Source organism: Apus apus, chromosome 2 (genome assembly GCF_020740795.1).
Source record: "Apus apus isolate bApuApu2 chromosome 2, bApuApu2.pri.cur, whole genome shotgun sequence".
Classification (NCBI taxonomy): Eukaryota; Metazoa; Chordata; class Aves; order Apodiformes; family Apodidae; genus Apus; species Apus apus.
This window is the reverse complement of record NC_067283.1, coordinates 92,733,451-92,750,022: the sequence shown is the minus strand read 5'-3', so window position 1 is coordinate 92,750,022 and position 16,572 is coordinate 92,733,451. Positions and strand designations below refer to the sequence as shown.

The 16,572-nt window shown below is 38.4% G+C and overlaps 1 protein-coding gene across 1 annotated transcript in view; it reads right to left on the bottom strand.

Moving 5' to 3' along the window:
- The window catches only part of GABBR2 (gamma-aminobutyric acid type B receptor subunit 2), a 476,938-nt gene that overhangs the window by 252,954 nt on the left and 207,412 nt on the right, over positions 1-16,572 (bottom strand). Inside the window, exon 4 of the mRNA XM_051609256.1 lies at positions 6,261-6,362. Coding sequence (XP_051465216.1) covers positions 6,261-6,362 — 102 coding nt within the window. The remainder of the gene's footprint in view (positions 1-6,260; positions 6,363-16,572) is intronic.

The window sequence follows — 16,572 nt, the reverse complement described above, 5'->3', positions numbered from 1 at the left end:
GGAAAAAGAAACAGATGATTTGGTGTGAATTTCAGTGGTGAAAAACATTCCAGTTTTAATTAAATCCATTAATCAAAGATTTTCAGTTTAGATTATTTCAGTATTTGTTTCCTCCCATTCAGCAGAAAATATAATGATGGACAGTACAGAAATATACTAGAATGCTTCTGTGATTAAATGCATGAAATCAGTATCACTAATAGCATGGTTAAAGTCAGCCAGTAAGTAATATACTTTGCTCATTCTGAACCTGTGCATTTTGAGTAAGCCTGCTCCCCTTTACTTTTATGTTCTGCCACAGATTGATAAAGTGACGTAAATCTTACTGAAGTAGATTAGATTCTTTTAAAATAAACCTAAAAAGGTCAAATGAAACTAAACAAACATATTACACAAATTACAGCAGTAGTATTACAGTTTTTGCAAAGACAATAAATAGATTTAGGAATTATGCAGCAAAAGAAACTCTCACCTATTATCCCTATTTTTCACATTTTAAAAATAATTCTGGTCACTCTTGGAACTCCAAGCCTTAATTGCTTGACCTCTCTGAACATAAAAATGTATTTGAAAAAAAGAGTAGCAAAGTTTGGTTAAAAAAAATAAATGACACAGCACTCAATTATTAAACGTCAAATCGAATAAATTCCTTTTCATTATGTGTCATGCTGAGAATCAATTTAAAAAATACAGAACATGTGCTGCTTCATGGTTTCAGAGCACCAGAGACTGCAGGCTGGGTGTAGGGAATAACTCTCCAGTGCATGCACAATGCTGCCCACTGGCTGTGTGACAACCTTCGAACTGAAGGTGCAGTGCCTGTGGGATGTGGTCCCAAGCCTTAAGACCTTACTTCCACCTAATTATCACATAAACCCGAATACATTTCCCACACTTTTTACTACAAAAACTGTATAGTTAATCCTGGTTTGGTTTGTTGGGGTTTTTTTCCCTAGAAATATCCTATACCTTTTCAACAGTCTTACTGTCTGCAAGGATTGTTTTATACTAAAATCCCTGTGTGATTTGCAATAGTACTCAGATTCAAATGTTGCACATTCAGCCACATGAGTATGTGGCTCTACACTTCCTTTTTGTCTACAGGCATGCAAGTAAACAGATGCTCAATAAATTCAACTTGAAATATTTTACTTAAGGCACAGGAGAGCCCTATTCTAATATTGGCAGAAAGCCAACAGTCTTTACTCTTGTTCAGGCACCCAAGCAAATGGGTGTATTTGCCGATTTTTCCAGCTGCCGGCAGCTCCCAGTTCAGAATATCTGACCATCTCAATATCTGACTGAAAATCTCAGGGAAGGTGGGTCTTCTGTTAGGCAGGAACCTTCACTTCCCGCACAAGCTGAGCTTCTGATGCCAGAACAGGAAATCTGCTAAGTGTGAGAACCACATCCCAACCAAGTTCTGGAGAAACCCTGATGAACAACAAAGCTTCATGGCTTAAGTTCAAAGACCAGCTACGGCTCTGGAACTTGAAGACCACTGACGTTCTGTAATCCTAGGATGTATGATTGAGCCAAGATGAAATACTCAAATGTTCTTTTGCCTAAATTAGTGAGTTTCCACGTTAACACATAAATTCCTGGTTTTGAAGTAGTCCGTACAGTAAGGACATTAGCATGCCTGTCTTCACTAAAAGATTTGGATGGTATCAAACCAGAAATTGACTGAAGAAGATCAAAAGAAATGTTCTATTACCACCTATTAAAGGAATAAGTAATGAGTACTCCATTTAAAGTATTATGCCATTGAAGTTGAATTCTGATTTTTTTCCCCTAAAAGTTGTAACTTAAATCATGCTATTTTCCATGTCTTTTTATGGGCAATATGCTAAGAAATGGAAAGTTTTTCTGACAGAAATATAATTCTCAGTTCTCCCCCACATTTGTCCATGTGTTAACACTTTGAGGGATGGGGAAAATCACAATCCACATATGCTCAGTACAGGCCAGAGATGGATCCCCAAAGACAATGCTGAGAGTCAGTAAATAAAGTGACTGAAAGTAGGATCCAGTGAGAGAAAAAAGGGCACGTGGGAAGGAGAGCATACCCAATAAAGAATGTGGGTGATGTACTTAAACTTTTTAGGCAAAGATGGAACCTGGGGAGGTAGCAGTAAGCTTGAGATAATATTTAATAAGGAGCTTGAGAGGAAGTATTAGGACTTTTCAAGAGTATGGCAAATAGGAAGCTTGAGAACTAACTTACGTTAGGACAACTGCAGTCTCAGAAAATAAGTCCATATGAGAATGGAACAAAAATCTAGGCAAGGGTAATCAGGGGGAGAAGAGAAATCAGAAAAGCAGAACATAGCATTGGGTAAGTAAGGAATTCCAGACTAGGATGAAGATCCAGAATGAGACAGGGATAATGGCTGGATTAAGTAAAGAATATGGGATCACAGGGTCAAGCTGAAAGTGAACATATGGCTGAGTATCTTTTCCTTTGTCCTGATTCATAAAGTTGTATCATGAAGAACATAATATACAGTTCTTGTTGGTTAGTCATATATGGGAAATCATAAAATATTCCTTCAGTTTATAACCACGCAGATATCAATATAATACTGTGAGATGCGCAATTTGGGCTTTTATGACTTGCAGTTAAAAAGAGTGGAAAATTTAGTATGCAGTCATGTAAGTGAATAATTGTATGTTAGAACATCTGTAGAAGGAACAGCTATGTCTGCTCATTAGCTTTTCCTCTTCCACACGTAACATTTTTCCTCTATGCAATGACACCATCCTAGCCTCTTTCTCTCAAACTCTGCTTTTTTGCATTCCCCTGCACATTTTTCCAAAATTCCTTCCTGAAGAACTGAATTCAACATGGTAATTAAGCCTAGATCCATTGGATCCAAGGCCTGGGTCTGCTGGTTCTGTCCTGAATAAAAGACACTGAAAGTTCAAATTAATGCAACTGGACATAGCTCAAATCCCTTGCAGAGACTTTATCTGGATGGCCAGTGAAATCTGCACCAAAATGTATCAGAGCTGTGTTCATTTCAATGCTTGCAGGTGCAGATATATGTCCACATTATGGTCTTATGCAAAGAGAGATATCAGATACTTACTAGGGCATAATATTTTTCCCTTTCAGTTACTCTATTAACTGCATATCGACTAGTATGAATTCCTGGCAAGGATATACCGTTCCTTTACACCAACTCTCTTGGGACTGACACAATTTAACGCAGCGTAACTCTCTTGCAGGGATCAAAGAAGTCACTAACTGGATCGCAGCAAGTGTCAAGTACTCTTTCTTGCTCATAGAGTTGTAAATTGCTCGCATGGAGCTAAAGCATATTTGAGAGAAGAGTTTTTAATTCATGGAACTAGGCAGGTGATCTATGAAATGATTAAAAACATCCCAGAGGGAAGACAACTCCCCAAACAGCACTTAGATAAAAAGACCAATGTTTAGACCATTTGCCAGATGGTGAGCTGTCATATTTACTCTTCTCAGGGATTAGAGTAGCAATATCAGCATTTAAGCTTTGCCCCTCGGTAAGCAATACATATGTTCCCATATGGAGTAAAGTTCAAACAAGAAAATGGAGAAGAATTACATTTCATTTGCCCAGAGCTGTGGCGGACTGTCCATAAGCACATGCTTTATAAATTAAGACTATAGGACAGCCTCAAAAATTAACTAGTCTTGATTTCTTCCTTCTTTCCTATAGGTGAGGATATTAATCCACTACATATAAAGCATTCTGGGCACTACCGGCAGGTGAGTAGTATAAGCCCTGGTAGTATAAGACAATGAGGATCAAGACATCTAAGATGCTCCACTGAGGAATGAAGAACAACTTGTCTTCTCCACTGCCAATTCTAACAGGCTCAGATATGAGGCACTCTTTAGCCTTTTCAGAATTTTTGAGTGATACACATTATGCTGGAATAGGCAGCTATTTTTTTCTGGCCTGCAGTTTCCCTTCTGTGATCAGATTTTAACCAGTCTCATTTCTAATGAATAACACCAAAATGTTGTATTACACATCTTCCCAGAGAAGGATTGCTACAATATCTCATCTGCCAAGAAAAGTCAATGTCTTGGCAGATTCTTTATGAAAGATCTAAATTGCACAGCTCAGACACTCTGTCATATTCTCTACTGTGTATCTGACAGTCAAGATGATATCAATAAATCTACTCAAAGCTGGGTAACTTTGTCAATAGAGGTATCTGCATGTTCTGCCCTCTAAATGCCTGAATTAAAGAACTTGAAGCGGAGCCTCTGACCTTAGGTATGGAATAACTGATGGTGAAGGTGAACTAGAGGATGTCAGCTCCTATGAAATACACACACTGACAAAACTTGCTGATGGCTGTGTTAGTGTGCACATCACTTACTTTGATTGAGGCTGCAATGAAACCTGTTCCTGGCCCAGAATTTTAAAAGTTAATTAACTTCATTGAGTTATGACAGATCCTATTTAGTCAGTATCCAAAACAACTATTGTATGTGGGAACTCAGATGAAAAATGTTTCATTGAATTGGAATTCATACATTGCAGAAGTTTTGTCCTACATGCAAGATACAAGAAAGTTGCAAGCAGAAGCGCTATTGCTCATACAATTTGCCTCTGCATGCTTAGAAGTTTTTAAACATGTGAGTTGATGTACAAATGCATATCCTCCAACATCCCCTTCTCTAAACAAAAAAATTATTTTAAAATATATCCTTAAGCCTAAATATACTTTCCAGCTGTCATTCAAAGATGCTAGAGTCAATTAAGTAAAAGTTTCTGGGAAATATATATTTCTGCAAATCATAACAGATATTTCTATTTTTTGTGTTGCATAATCATTAATTTCTTTCATTTAAACTGTGTTAAGGAAAAGGGAAGGTGTTTTATGTCTATTTTAATCACAAGTAGAGCAAGCAGATACCAGTTTACATATATTAGGTTTGCATCTCGAACAAAGGAATGAACATTTTCAGAATTGGTTAGCTAAGTTATGCCTGACATATGTACCTACAGACAACTAACCCTATTTTCCTGTTAAGAATAAGCATCTGTGTAGATTACTGCTTATTTATGTTGTAGTTACTTGTTTTGAAGAAGAAATCAGGATATAATTTTAATATATTGTTTGATAGAGTCTTCTAGTGTCCCGTGTAAAACAAACAGTGCATTGTTGACATAGAGGAGGGCTAGAATCTCATTGTTTCTAACCTTCAGCCTAAATATACATGCTTATATGCATTTTTTCCTGTTATTACATCATCACTTGCCTTCAGAATTGATAGCTTTCTGATGGCAGAGGTTAAAGACCTTGTAAAAAATGTGGACTTTACTGATAACACGTACTAGAGCCTTTTCATCCCCAGACAGGAAAGGCAAACTAGCTTAGACTGGACAGAAATAAATGGCTTCCTATAAATGTAATCCTTACCTATTCATACTTTAAATATTCAGTCTTGCATCTCTATTATTATTTTGGGAATAATAAAGCACACTTAGTATTACCATGCTTCAGACCATTTCAAGTTAACTTCAGTAGAGGCCTAGTCTTATATGGGTTGATATTCTTGTTTTAGCTTCAGCTTTTTTATACCAGTCAGTTAATTAGCATTTTTTTAAGCCTGTTTTACACTTACTTAAGTATTTGCAGGACTGTGGCTTTGATTGTCTGACCTGTGGATTTGACGCCAGAAACTATTTTATCTTTGCCATTTGAAAGTGCTTCTTCTTCCTGTTCAGTCATATTTTCATGTTCATATGAAATTTAAGATTCATTTTTCCTCTATCGAGTTTATTGTTGGTTGCACTACATGGTAATGCTAATATATAGTTTTAATGTTATGAGATGTCAGGAATCTAAGAAATCATTATAATAAGAGAAGATCAATCTAGAATGCATAATTAAGCTAATGGAAATATGCTCAATCCTTTTGCTACATGGTATTTTACCTTAAAATGATTCTGTTTCCAAATCTCAAGTGCTTTCACGCATACATCACTAAGACTTGTGCTTTAGGTACAAACACTAAGCCAGTATCAGCTTGCTTTACTTTGTGTCCTTATCAGGAACTACACAAATGCATGGTCATTCATTGACTTAAGCAGGATTATACCCTCAAAACGCCATTTATTAACCCTACTATACAACTGAAAGCAGTAGTATATTATTATTACACAAAATTTGTTCTCTTAGTCTTCATAGGAAAGAAAAAAATAAATGCCATAACATAATAAACATTTTCTTTTTATTCCTCAAACAGCAGCACGTACCTTGAGCTTTTTTACACTCGTGCAAGGATCATTGGAGAAACTTTCAGTATCTGAAATCTCAATGTCTTCACCATACAGGACACGAGTCAGATCATTCCTCACCTGTCAGAAGTTGAGAAAAAGGCAAACTGGTGAACGAGATTCAGTGAGGAGGAAGCAAAGGGACTATATTTATCACTGCAATGACAGGCATCTTGATAATGATATACACACCCACAGGGTTTTTTTTTCCATTTTACCTAAAATCTCACCAAGACACTATTCCATTACCACCATAATCTACTATCAACAGGTGTACTACATAACAAGCTTTAGCATGTGTGACAAAAAGTTCATAATTGGCTCCCACTCTGCATCATGAGGATGGAAAAGTCCTGTGTATTTCCAGTGGTGCTGAGAAAAAAGCTTTCTGGTAGAAAGTGATGTTTGAGCCTGTATAAAAGGAAAAGGCTCATCAAGAAAAATCTTACATATCCTCAGTTCTGAGAGGTGATTTGAAACCACCATCAGCTGGTCCTAGCATGAGTCAGCAGAGCTTAGCTTACATCATTTAGTGACTTACAAAGCTTCATTAACTCCTCTGCATGCTCCTCCTTCTTAGAGGATGGATCTGGCTGCAAGGGGTAGCAGGTGGTATGGTTTGCTTAAAGGTGACACAAGCAACCATCTATCAACAGATTTTCTCACCTATGTTTTTACAGTGGCAGGAGTCTGTCATTTTTGAGCTGCCTAATAGCACGAAGAACCCAGATAACATATAAAGCAATCTGGTTTACAGATTTAGGTTTTTTTTTTTAATATAACTATTCCAAGGTTTTATTTCTTAATCACCCCTGGTTTTACTCCAGCCACATGACTGTAAAAACAATGTCACATTAATATTCCTAAGCAAAAATATTCCTGAGGAAAACCAGTTTTAACTGGAGACAGTGGTTGCAGACTGAAAGGAAGTGGCACTCCAATTTTAGGTTAATAAAATTATTATTATATTCATTGCACTCACTGTCTTTTTTATTTTTGTTGTATCAGAAATAGGAGAAGAAAATCACAGTATAAAACAGGTATCTCAAATGCAAACAGAGAAAATGCAATACATGGAAGTGAAATATGCATGATATTAAACAGGAGAATTTAGAAGTTTATAAATCAAATTATTCTATGGTTGATACAATGGTTAAGCATTTTAAATCTCTCTCCTAACTCTCCTTTTCCTTGACCTCATCGAGAGAGAGGCACAGTCCATTCAAAATTAGCTGAAAATATTTGTTATATAGTGACATGGTCAAGTAAAGAAGAGGAAGCCGTATATGTCCCTCAGGAACTTCTTAATTGGAATGGAAATAATAATAAAGTTTATATATGAGAATAGATTTTATCCATGCAAAAATAAGACCCAGCTACTGCTATATTTCCTAGACTGAAAGTCTTGATACAGAGAAAAATTGCTTTTCTGAAACAAACCATCAGTGATAACAAAAGAAAATAGACCTCTCTTGATCATAGTTTAGCTAATGTCCAAAATCCTTCTACCTAGCATGAAAGTTCACTAAAACTATCATATGTTACTTAGAAAAAGAAAAATTTTCCTTAGCTATCAGAACTGTTCTTTCCAAAGGCATATAACTTGTCAATCTGCTTCTATTCCATAGTGACCTACCTTCTGTACAACAAGAAATGGTTTAGTTGTACGTTTTCTTTCCTGGTATTTTCTCAGTTTTTTTCTGGAGCCATTTCTAGTCATTCTTTTATCTCAGAGGGACTAGATTAACATTACTCAGCTGATCTGAGTAGAAAACAGCTGATGCACCAAATACAGTTTAGTCAAATTAGACCATTATTAACATGAGAGAAATGATTAAAAATACACATTTATGACAAATATATAGTTGTAAATCTTACTAGCTGATCTGTACCTAAATAAAAGCCTATTTGGGCGTCCGATATCGGATTATCTTTGCTTTGCCCTGGCGGGATCCCAAAGAATCTCCATATATCTGATTACTGGATTGAGACAACCCTGCCTCATCTTCTACAAGTCCACTATGCTGCAGCTTTCAGAGCTCTTAAGCTTTTCATTCAACTGCTCATTAATCTCCCAAAAGACACAGCACATGAGATTTGGTGCTACAGAAGTTGGAAACCTTTTCTCTGCACTGCCACAATCAGATGCTGGATGCTTTTCAGATGCATCTGCTGTGTAGATTTTGCCAAAGGAGAAGTGTTTCTTTCCCATTATCACAACAAGATATTAGGAGACATATTAATTTACAAGGTTTACAGTTTTTTCTAATGTTGAAACAACTTAATGTTGTTTTTTCTCCTTTCAATGCTATGACCATTAGTCTGACAAATCTCATCTTGTGCCTGCTCTGTGCCTCATCTTCAGTTCTAGAGCTGTCAATCCCTGTAACAAATGTTGCAATTTTGCATTAAATTTGTGAAACTCAGAATAAAAAATGCTGAATGTTTTGTTTTAGCAGGTGCCTGCAGTCCTGGAAAGTGTATCGCCAGCAGTACAAGCAGTTTTAGAGCTGAGCAGCAATTGTTTCATTGCAAAATGAATTGCATGAAATTGCAAAATACTATACTTCTGCTTCTTTATTGTGTAGAATAGGGTAACTTCAACTGGAGGAAACTGCTGTAGAAAGTTGCAACAAAACTGCATTAAGCTCTAGTTATGCAGTAAATCTGCAGTTCCTAAGCAAATCTTGCACTGACTTACAGAAGTACTATAGATACTATATACATATACACTATATATATACAATATATACAACATATATACACTATATATATATTAAAAAAAAATACACAAGTACTATAATTCCATGCATTTTTAATCCCCTGCTAACAATTTAATGAAGGTTGTAGCTCTGTCTGCATAAATTTTACACATTTCAAATACACTAATATTTCATTTTCCCAAAACGGGGATTACCAGACCTGAGCATCAATAAACCTGAGAGGTTTCACAAACCACTGCTTAGAGACACTAGTCCTTGACAGAAAAAAAAAAAAAATAAAGTACTTGTACACTGCTCTGCATACAAAGCTGCATACAAAGTATTTAAGAGACCTATGTGTGGTCAACTTGAAAAATTACCGAGGTGCAAATATAGTTACTCAGCAGCAAGCTTCAAAAAATGAAGGTTTTCTATCTTGTAAGGGACACACTTGCAGGAAGAAGAAGATGGCCCTTGTGCTTAAGGTAATGGATGGGATGCAAAAGAACTGCCTTCTATCCCTCATTCTGCTAGAGCTGCTCTGTGATACAGCTCATATGACTTAAACGAGCTTTTAAAGTTTGCTACCAAGTCTGGCTGTATCTTTTTCCTGTGAAGTGGATGGCAGCAGTACTTGCCTACTTCACAGCTGTTGTATCAAACTCAAAACAGTGATGTTTGAGAGGCAAACAAAAAAGTCCCTGACCCTGCACCTGTGAAGGAAGAAATACACCAGTTTTGAGGAGCCAAGAACATGCATTGCCAAGGAATAAATTAATTTCTTTAATCTTCAGCAAATTGGGAAAGTAGACAGAATGACTAACTGGGCTGTAAAAAACCCCAAAGTAGTCTAGACAGGACCAAGTTAAGTTGGGGCTGTTCAGCTTGGAGAAGAAAAGTCTCCAGGGAGAACTTACAGTGACTTTCCAGTACCTAAAGGGGCTACAGGAAAGCTGGAGAGGGACTTTTACATTACAAGCATTCAGCAGAAGCATCCCTACTGCAACAATGCTATTCAAATCAAAAGCTGGGAGATTCAGTTTGGAAGAAAATGGAGAGGTAAAATTGAACCTGCTACTGCTACTGCCAACATGGACCGTTCCGTTCACTCAAGGAGTTGTACCATAACTGTACACATACAGTGCCCCCCAAAAGATCAGTATCATAACCCCTACAATCACTAGGCTGGTGATTATACAGTTGATTATGGCTACAGTTCTGTCGATAAACCATGAAACAACCACAAGAGCAGCTACACAGAGCAGAATGCTCTCAGCTGCACACCACATGTACAGTTGCATGTTGGGCAAAAGGTCCAGTAGATTAATTGCAGAAAGTGTCTGTTCAGTGTTCAATCCGTCAGGAAATTCAGCAGAATTATTGCCCATTGCTATCTGAGGGATTCCTCCCATCAGAGATGGAATTTTGAACACTCCCAATTAACAAAGATGTATAATCCGAGCTTAAAATCGAGCCCCACGTTGGGCGCCAATAAATTGTCACCGTTTGACTCAGGTTCAACAACAATGCTCTTGATCCCCTCCCCCTCTCACCCAGACAGAGAAGGACAGAGAGAAAAAGAGACTTTGCTGGATTGAAAACTAAAACTACACAGCTTTAATTAAACACTAATGATATAAGAAAATATATACAGTTATATACAAATGTGTTCAGATATCTACAAAAGCCTCTTGCCTCCCCCCACCCCCAGCAACTCCCCCTGCACTCTCCTTAGCTGCAAACAGTCACAAAAAATCCCGGAGCTGCCAGAGAGAGCACAGAGTGATGAGGGTCAGGAGAGCTCGAGCCTGGGGGTTGATGGTGATTCATGGACGGAGTCCTCCCTGGACGCCAGCCATAGACGGAAGAGAAAGGGAAGAAGAAGCAGGAAGGAAGTTGTCTTCTGTGATCTCTGACCTTCCTCTGAGCTTACGTAGATATATGGAATGGAATATCTCTAGCCAGTTTCACTGTCTGTCTAATTCAGCCTCCTATATGGGGGTCATAGATCTCTCCGTAGTGTCTGAGCTGGCAGAGTAAAGGTGTGACCTTGAAGACCCAGAAGTTAGAAAAACATTCCACTGTCCTATCAGTCTGGGTTGGAACACTCTGGTGCTAGTTAAAAGAAAGCTTACTGAAGGGAAAAAAAAAAAAACACAAAAAACAGTAAAAAGAAAATTAGCTTAATCCTGGCTCAAACCAGGACAGGCACATAGTGAGAGGATGAGGGATAATGCTTTCAAGCTGAAAGAGAGGAGATTTAGGCTGGACATTAGGAATAAGTTCTTTAGTGTGAGGGTCATGAGACACTGGAATAGATTGCCCAGGGAAGGTGTGGCTTTCCCATCCCTGGAAGGCTGGATGGGGCTTTGAGAACCCTGGTCAAGTGGGAGGTGTCCCTGCCTATGGCAGGGGGGTTGAATCTAGGTGATCTTTCAGGTCCCTTCCAACCCAAACTATGCTATGATGATTCTATGAAATTACAACAGGTCTGTATCAGGAAGGGTGGATTTAGGTTTAAGGGGAGGTTTAGACTAGACATTAGGAAGAACTTTTTCACTGAAAGGGTTGTCAGACATTGGAACAGACTGCCTAGAGAGGCTGCTCCATAAAGGAAGGGGGACACAAGTACAATAACACAAACCTGGTCCACAGACCTCACCAGCCAGAGCCTCAGTGAGGGATGCCAAACAGGCTCAGGGAAAACAGCCCATTTCAGCCATGAGGTTAGACCTCCAGGCAAGTTCACAGCAACAGGCAGGTCCAGGGTAAAGCTGGGAAGTCTATCCAAGAGTCTGGGACAGGATCATGTCTGGTGAGAACAGGGTCAAACACACACCTGTGATTGCTGGACAGATCTCTACTGACAAGACAGGTCTGAGGACAAGCCAGGAAATGGGTCCAAACCAAGAAGCTCCATGTCAGGCATGGCTGTGATGGAGAGAAAGAGAGACCAGTAGTTCCACAGCACCCCTGGGGCAGCGACTGATGGTGCCAACCTGCACTGAAACAGGGTTCTGGGGTGGGAAGAGCATCAGGGAGCTCAGGGGCAGAAAGGCCTTTTGGTGCTCTCAGGGCCCTGACACTGACTTTCATTTGTCGGCATGTTTTTTACTTCCTATGTGATCTCTGCATGGTGATTCTCTGTGTACAATCTTTATCCTTGCAAAGATAAAAAAGGGTGTGAATTCAGTCTCAGGTGAACAGACATTGCTCACTTCATGGGCCGGCAGCCCATGGCTTGCACAGATGCCCCCTTCACTGGGTTAAAAACTGGCTGGATGATCAGGCCCAGAGAGTGGGGGTGAACGGTGCTGCATCCAGCTGGCATCTGGTGACCAGCGGTATCCCCAAGGGATCAGTACTGGGCCCAGTCCTATTCAACATCTTTATTGATGACCTGGATGAGGGGATTGAGTCTACTCTTAGTAAATTTGTGGATGACACCAATTTGGGGAGGAGTGTCAATTTGCTGGAAAGTAGGAAGATGCTGCAGAGGGACCTGAACAGTCTGGGTCAATGGGCCAAGACCAATGGTATGAGGTTCAACAAGACCAAGTGCAGGGTCCTGCACTTTGGCCACAACAACCCCAGGCAGAGCTACAGACTGGGGAAAGAGAGGCTGGAGAGCCGCCCAGCAGAGAGGGACCTGGGAGCACTGGTTGACAACTGGTTGAACATGAGCCAGCAGGGTGCCCAGGTGGCCCAGAAGGCCAGTGGCATCCTGGCTTGTATCAGGAATAGTGTGGCCAGCAGGAGTAGGGATGTGGTTCTCCCCCTGTACACAGCACAGGTTAGGCCTCACCTCGAGTCCTGTGTGCAGTTCTGGACCCCTCACTGCAAGGAGGATCTTGAGGTGCTGGAGCTGGTCCAGAGGAGAGCAATAAGGCTGGTGAAGGGACCAAAGGGAAAGTCTTATAGGGATAGGCTGAGGGAGTTGGGGTTGTTTAGCCTGGAGAAGAGGAGACTCAGGTGGGACCTTATCATTCTCTACAACTACCTGAAGGGAGGTTGTAGTCAGGTGGGGGTCAGGCTCTTCTCCCAGGGAACTAGTGACAGGATGAGAGGGCATGGTCTGAGGCTGTGCCGAGGGAGGTTTAGGTTATATATTAGGAAGTACTTCCCCCCCCGAAAGGGTGATCAGACATTGGAATGGAGTGCCCAGCAAAGTGGTGGAGTCACCATCCTTGCAGGAGTTTAAGGAAAGAGTGGATGTGGCACTTAGTGCCATGTTCTAGCCCATGTTGTGGCATTCAAGCATTTCCATCAGTTGACAGGCCAGACTAGGTTTCAGATTATACATTTAAAGGCCTAGTTCACTTATTAAATCCTTACTTTGCCAGTTAGAAAATAAATTTAATAATTTTTAGATTAGTCATACTAATTTGCCTTTAACGCATATTTCAGATGACCTCTTCGTTCACTAATGCTTCATGTAAGTACTGCAAGCTAAATCCTTGTTGTTCAGGGCAGTCTAATCCTACCAGATGTTGATCATAAGAGACTCCTAATGAATGAGAAGTGGTCAGACCAGATGGATTACATAGTCAGATGTTTTGCTAAAATTTCCTGCTGCTGAGATTTATACTGTGTTCTTTAAAATCTTGTATTGTAGGAGATTCAGTACTGAGAGATAAATATATGTGTACAAAACAAATGCATGAATTCTAAGAAAAAATATTTACTCATTACATGGACAAAAAGTAAATCATAAGTAATTGCAAAGGACAGATTACAATTTCTGAGATTAGTAAAGACAGAGAGATCTCACTATGTAGGATGCATTACAAGCAAACATAATTATCCCTATTTTCATTCCAATGAAACAAACATATTACTCACATTTAGAGGCTTAGAAGCATTGAGTGAAACTTACTTTCAAGAAATACTGTATACAGAGAAGAGAAATTGTGTAACACTTAATACTGATAATTATCATTACCCTTATATCAAGAGGAAAACTGAGGCATACTTTCATTGATAAGCACATCATTTGGGATTACAAAAATAAAAGAAGAAGCAGAACCTTATTTTGAGCAAAGAGACAAAAGAAAACAAAAGATAAAGCACAGATAAACCAAATGGAAACAGTAAAACATTTTTCAGCTACTAGGAGACAGTCCCACTTACAGCATAAAGGAGAGAAAAAAATCAGAAATTCACTGAATTTCCTTTTTTCTTCAATAGAAATCAGATATTATTTTTTTTTAATTACATGATGTGTGTGGGCTTCAGAGTGAGAGGAAGGGAAGAAGGGATCCTGGAATACTGGGCTTTGAGTTCGGAAAACTCAGCATGGGGTTTAAAAAAAAAATAAAAATACTTTTGTCACTGAAGTAAGCCTCTAGCACATGGATCTAACCCTGAAACAAATGTAATCAATAAAACTACTGCCTGAGAGAAGTGCCTGTTTCAGACTGTCTTGGGCTATAGTAATAATAATACTAACAATAATTGATAAAAATAACAGATAAAAATAGGATACTTTGTATGTATATAAGACTACATTTTCCTCCTTTCTGTTTGGAATGCAAACATAGTAAAGATGACTTTTCATAAAACCTACATATGCATGACTACCACACAGATCTTACCTGTTTAAACATAAACCTTTAGAAAGCCACATACAAAATGTTCTCATTTCCCCCCAAATTCTCTAAAGTAGAAAAATTTATTTCTCGTGTTTTTTTGATCACAGAAGCTAAATGTAATCTTGCACTCTGATGATAAACCAAACTGTTGTGGGTAAAAAGAATTAATAGGAATGTAGGGGTTTTGTGGTAGGGGGATGTTTATTAGGGGGGGTTAAGTTTACTTACAGTTTGAGTGATTTCTCTGAAACAAAAAGATACAATCAATCCATCTTATCAAGAGGTGGATCACTTCCTACCAGGTATTTGAAGATGCCAGCATAATACAATGAAATGAAAATTTATCTAGGAAAAAGAAACACAGATCTGAACTATGAAAAAGTATGGGCAGATTGAATTCCACTTAATCTAGAAGCACACTGAAGACCTGCATAAGAGGTTCAGCTGGACTTGGAGTGGTCTGAGGAAACAAACTCTTCATTAAGACTAGATGCTAAGACAAGTAAACACTCAAGTCAATAGCACAGCAGGGAGCGAAAGGGCATGGCACATTCCTTTTGGAAAAGTGTACCATGCACTGCAAAGCCAGAAAGGATCCAAAAGCAGGCAAGGACTGAAAGTTAATGATATATGCTATAAGAAATAAGAGCAGTTCACATCAAGATTTCAGGGGCAGTAATGAACAAAACTGAAGAAAATATACACAAAATATTCTTCTGGTTCCTTTAGTGTAAGATACGCTCTACAAACTGAAGACAGTGTGGTTCTGGTGGCTTCCAGATAAACAGGACAACCACTCCTCTACAAGTTTACCAGACTTTACTCTTAAAGATAGCAGAACAAAAGCAAAAGACTCTGGAGGTTGTAATATTACACAACAGTAATTTTCATGCCAAGTATTCTGAAAGTAAAGAGGGGTCACGCTGAGAACAGATTATCTAGCAATTTGTGAACGAATGTCAAAAGCACAAGTAATTAAGAAAGAAATTAGAAATGCTTGTTTATTAAAGCAAGTGAATGTAATTGGACTACTGAAAGTTCGTGCGAATATTCAAGTAACTAAGAGTGCTGAAATACAGAACATTTTCACTTAGAAGGAACGTAGAGGCAGATTAATAAAGGCACTCCATATTATTATGTGTGGAGTGTAATTAGAAGACAGAATGCAGAAAAATACAGAATATATCTCTATCTTCTTCTGACAAAATTTCACAAGCTTTGGAGCATGTGTTTAGACAAAAAATAGAGACATAAAAATATTTTTAAAACTACTTAGAATGCTTTGGTGAATTTGGTCTGGGTTAGGAAGTAAGACCCAAACAAGATGGAAAGTCTCATGCTATCACAAAAACAAAACAAAACAAAACTAATAATAAAAAAATCACAGCTTAGAAAACTATTATTTTTTTTGAAGCACACTACTACGAAATCCTCAGCACCACTTCAGTAGTAGTTTTCATGCAGCAAATAGACTATCTGATCACTGAAATAAAAATTAGGGACTCAACATCTAATTACATTATTAAGGTGGACAACGTATAGTACTCATTAGTAATTCTTACAAACACATACATTTCAAACACTTTCTACTCAGAGCCTGTTTACTAAAACAATTCTGAGCAGAATTCATTGAGAGGGATAATTCTAACAAAGCAACATGAATGATAATTAAATGTTGTTTAAGAAAATATTATCAGTGCCAAAAGAGCTAGAACTTGTAATTACAAAGGCAAGTGTCTTTATGTAAAATCCGCCTTGATTAAGCAGAATGAAAGCAACAGTAACATTTACATATTTACAATCTCTCAATCCATGATGGATAAAATATTTTTTATTCCAACACTAACAAGGAAAAATGTCACATGGCTATTGCCAAAGTTAAGATAAATAGGCATTTCTAAGGAATGAGTCATCTCATCCATAAATAGATGTCTAAAACAGGTGAGATTAATTGCACCCTGGATGTGCTTCTCTCTTTTCTCCGTTAGCTTAGATGAC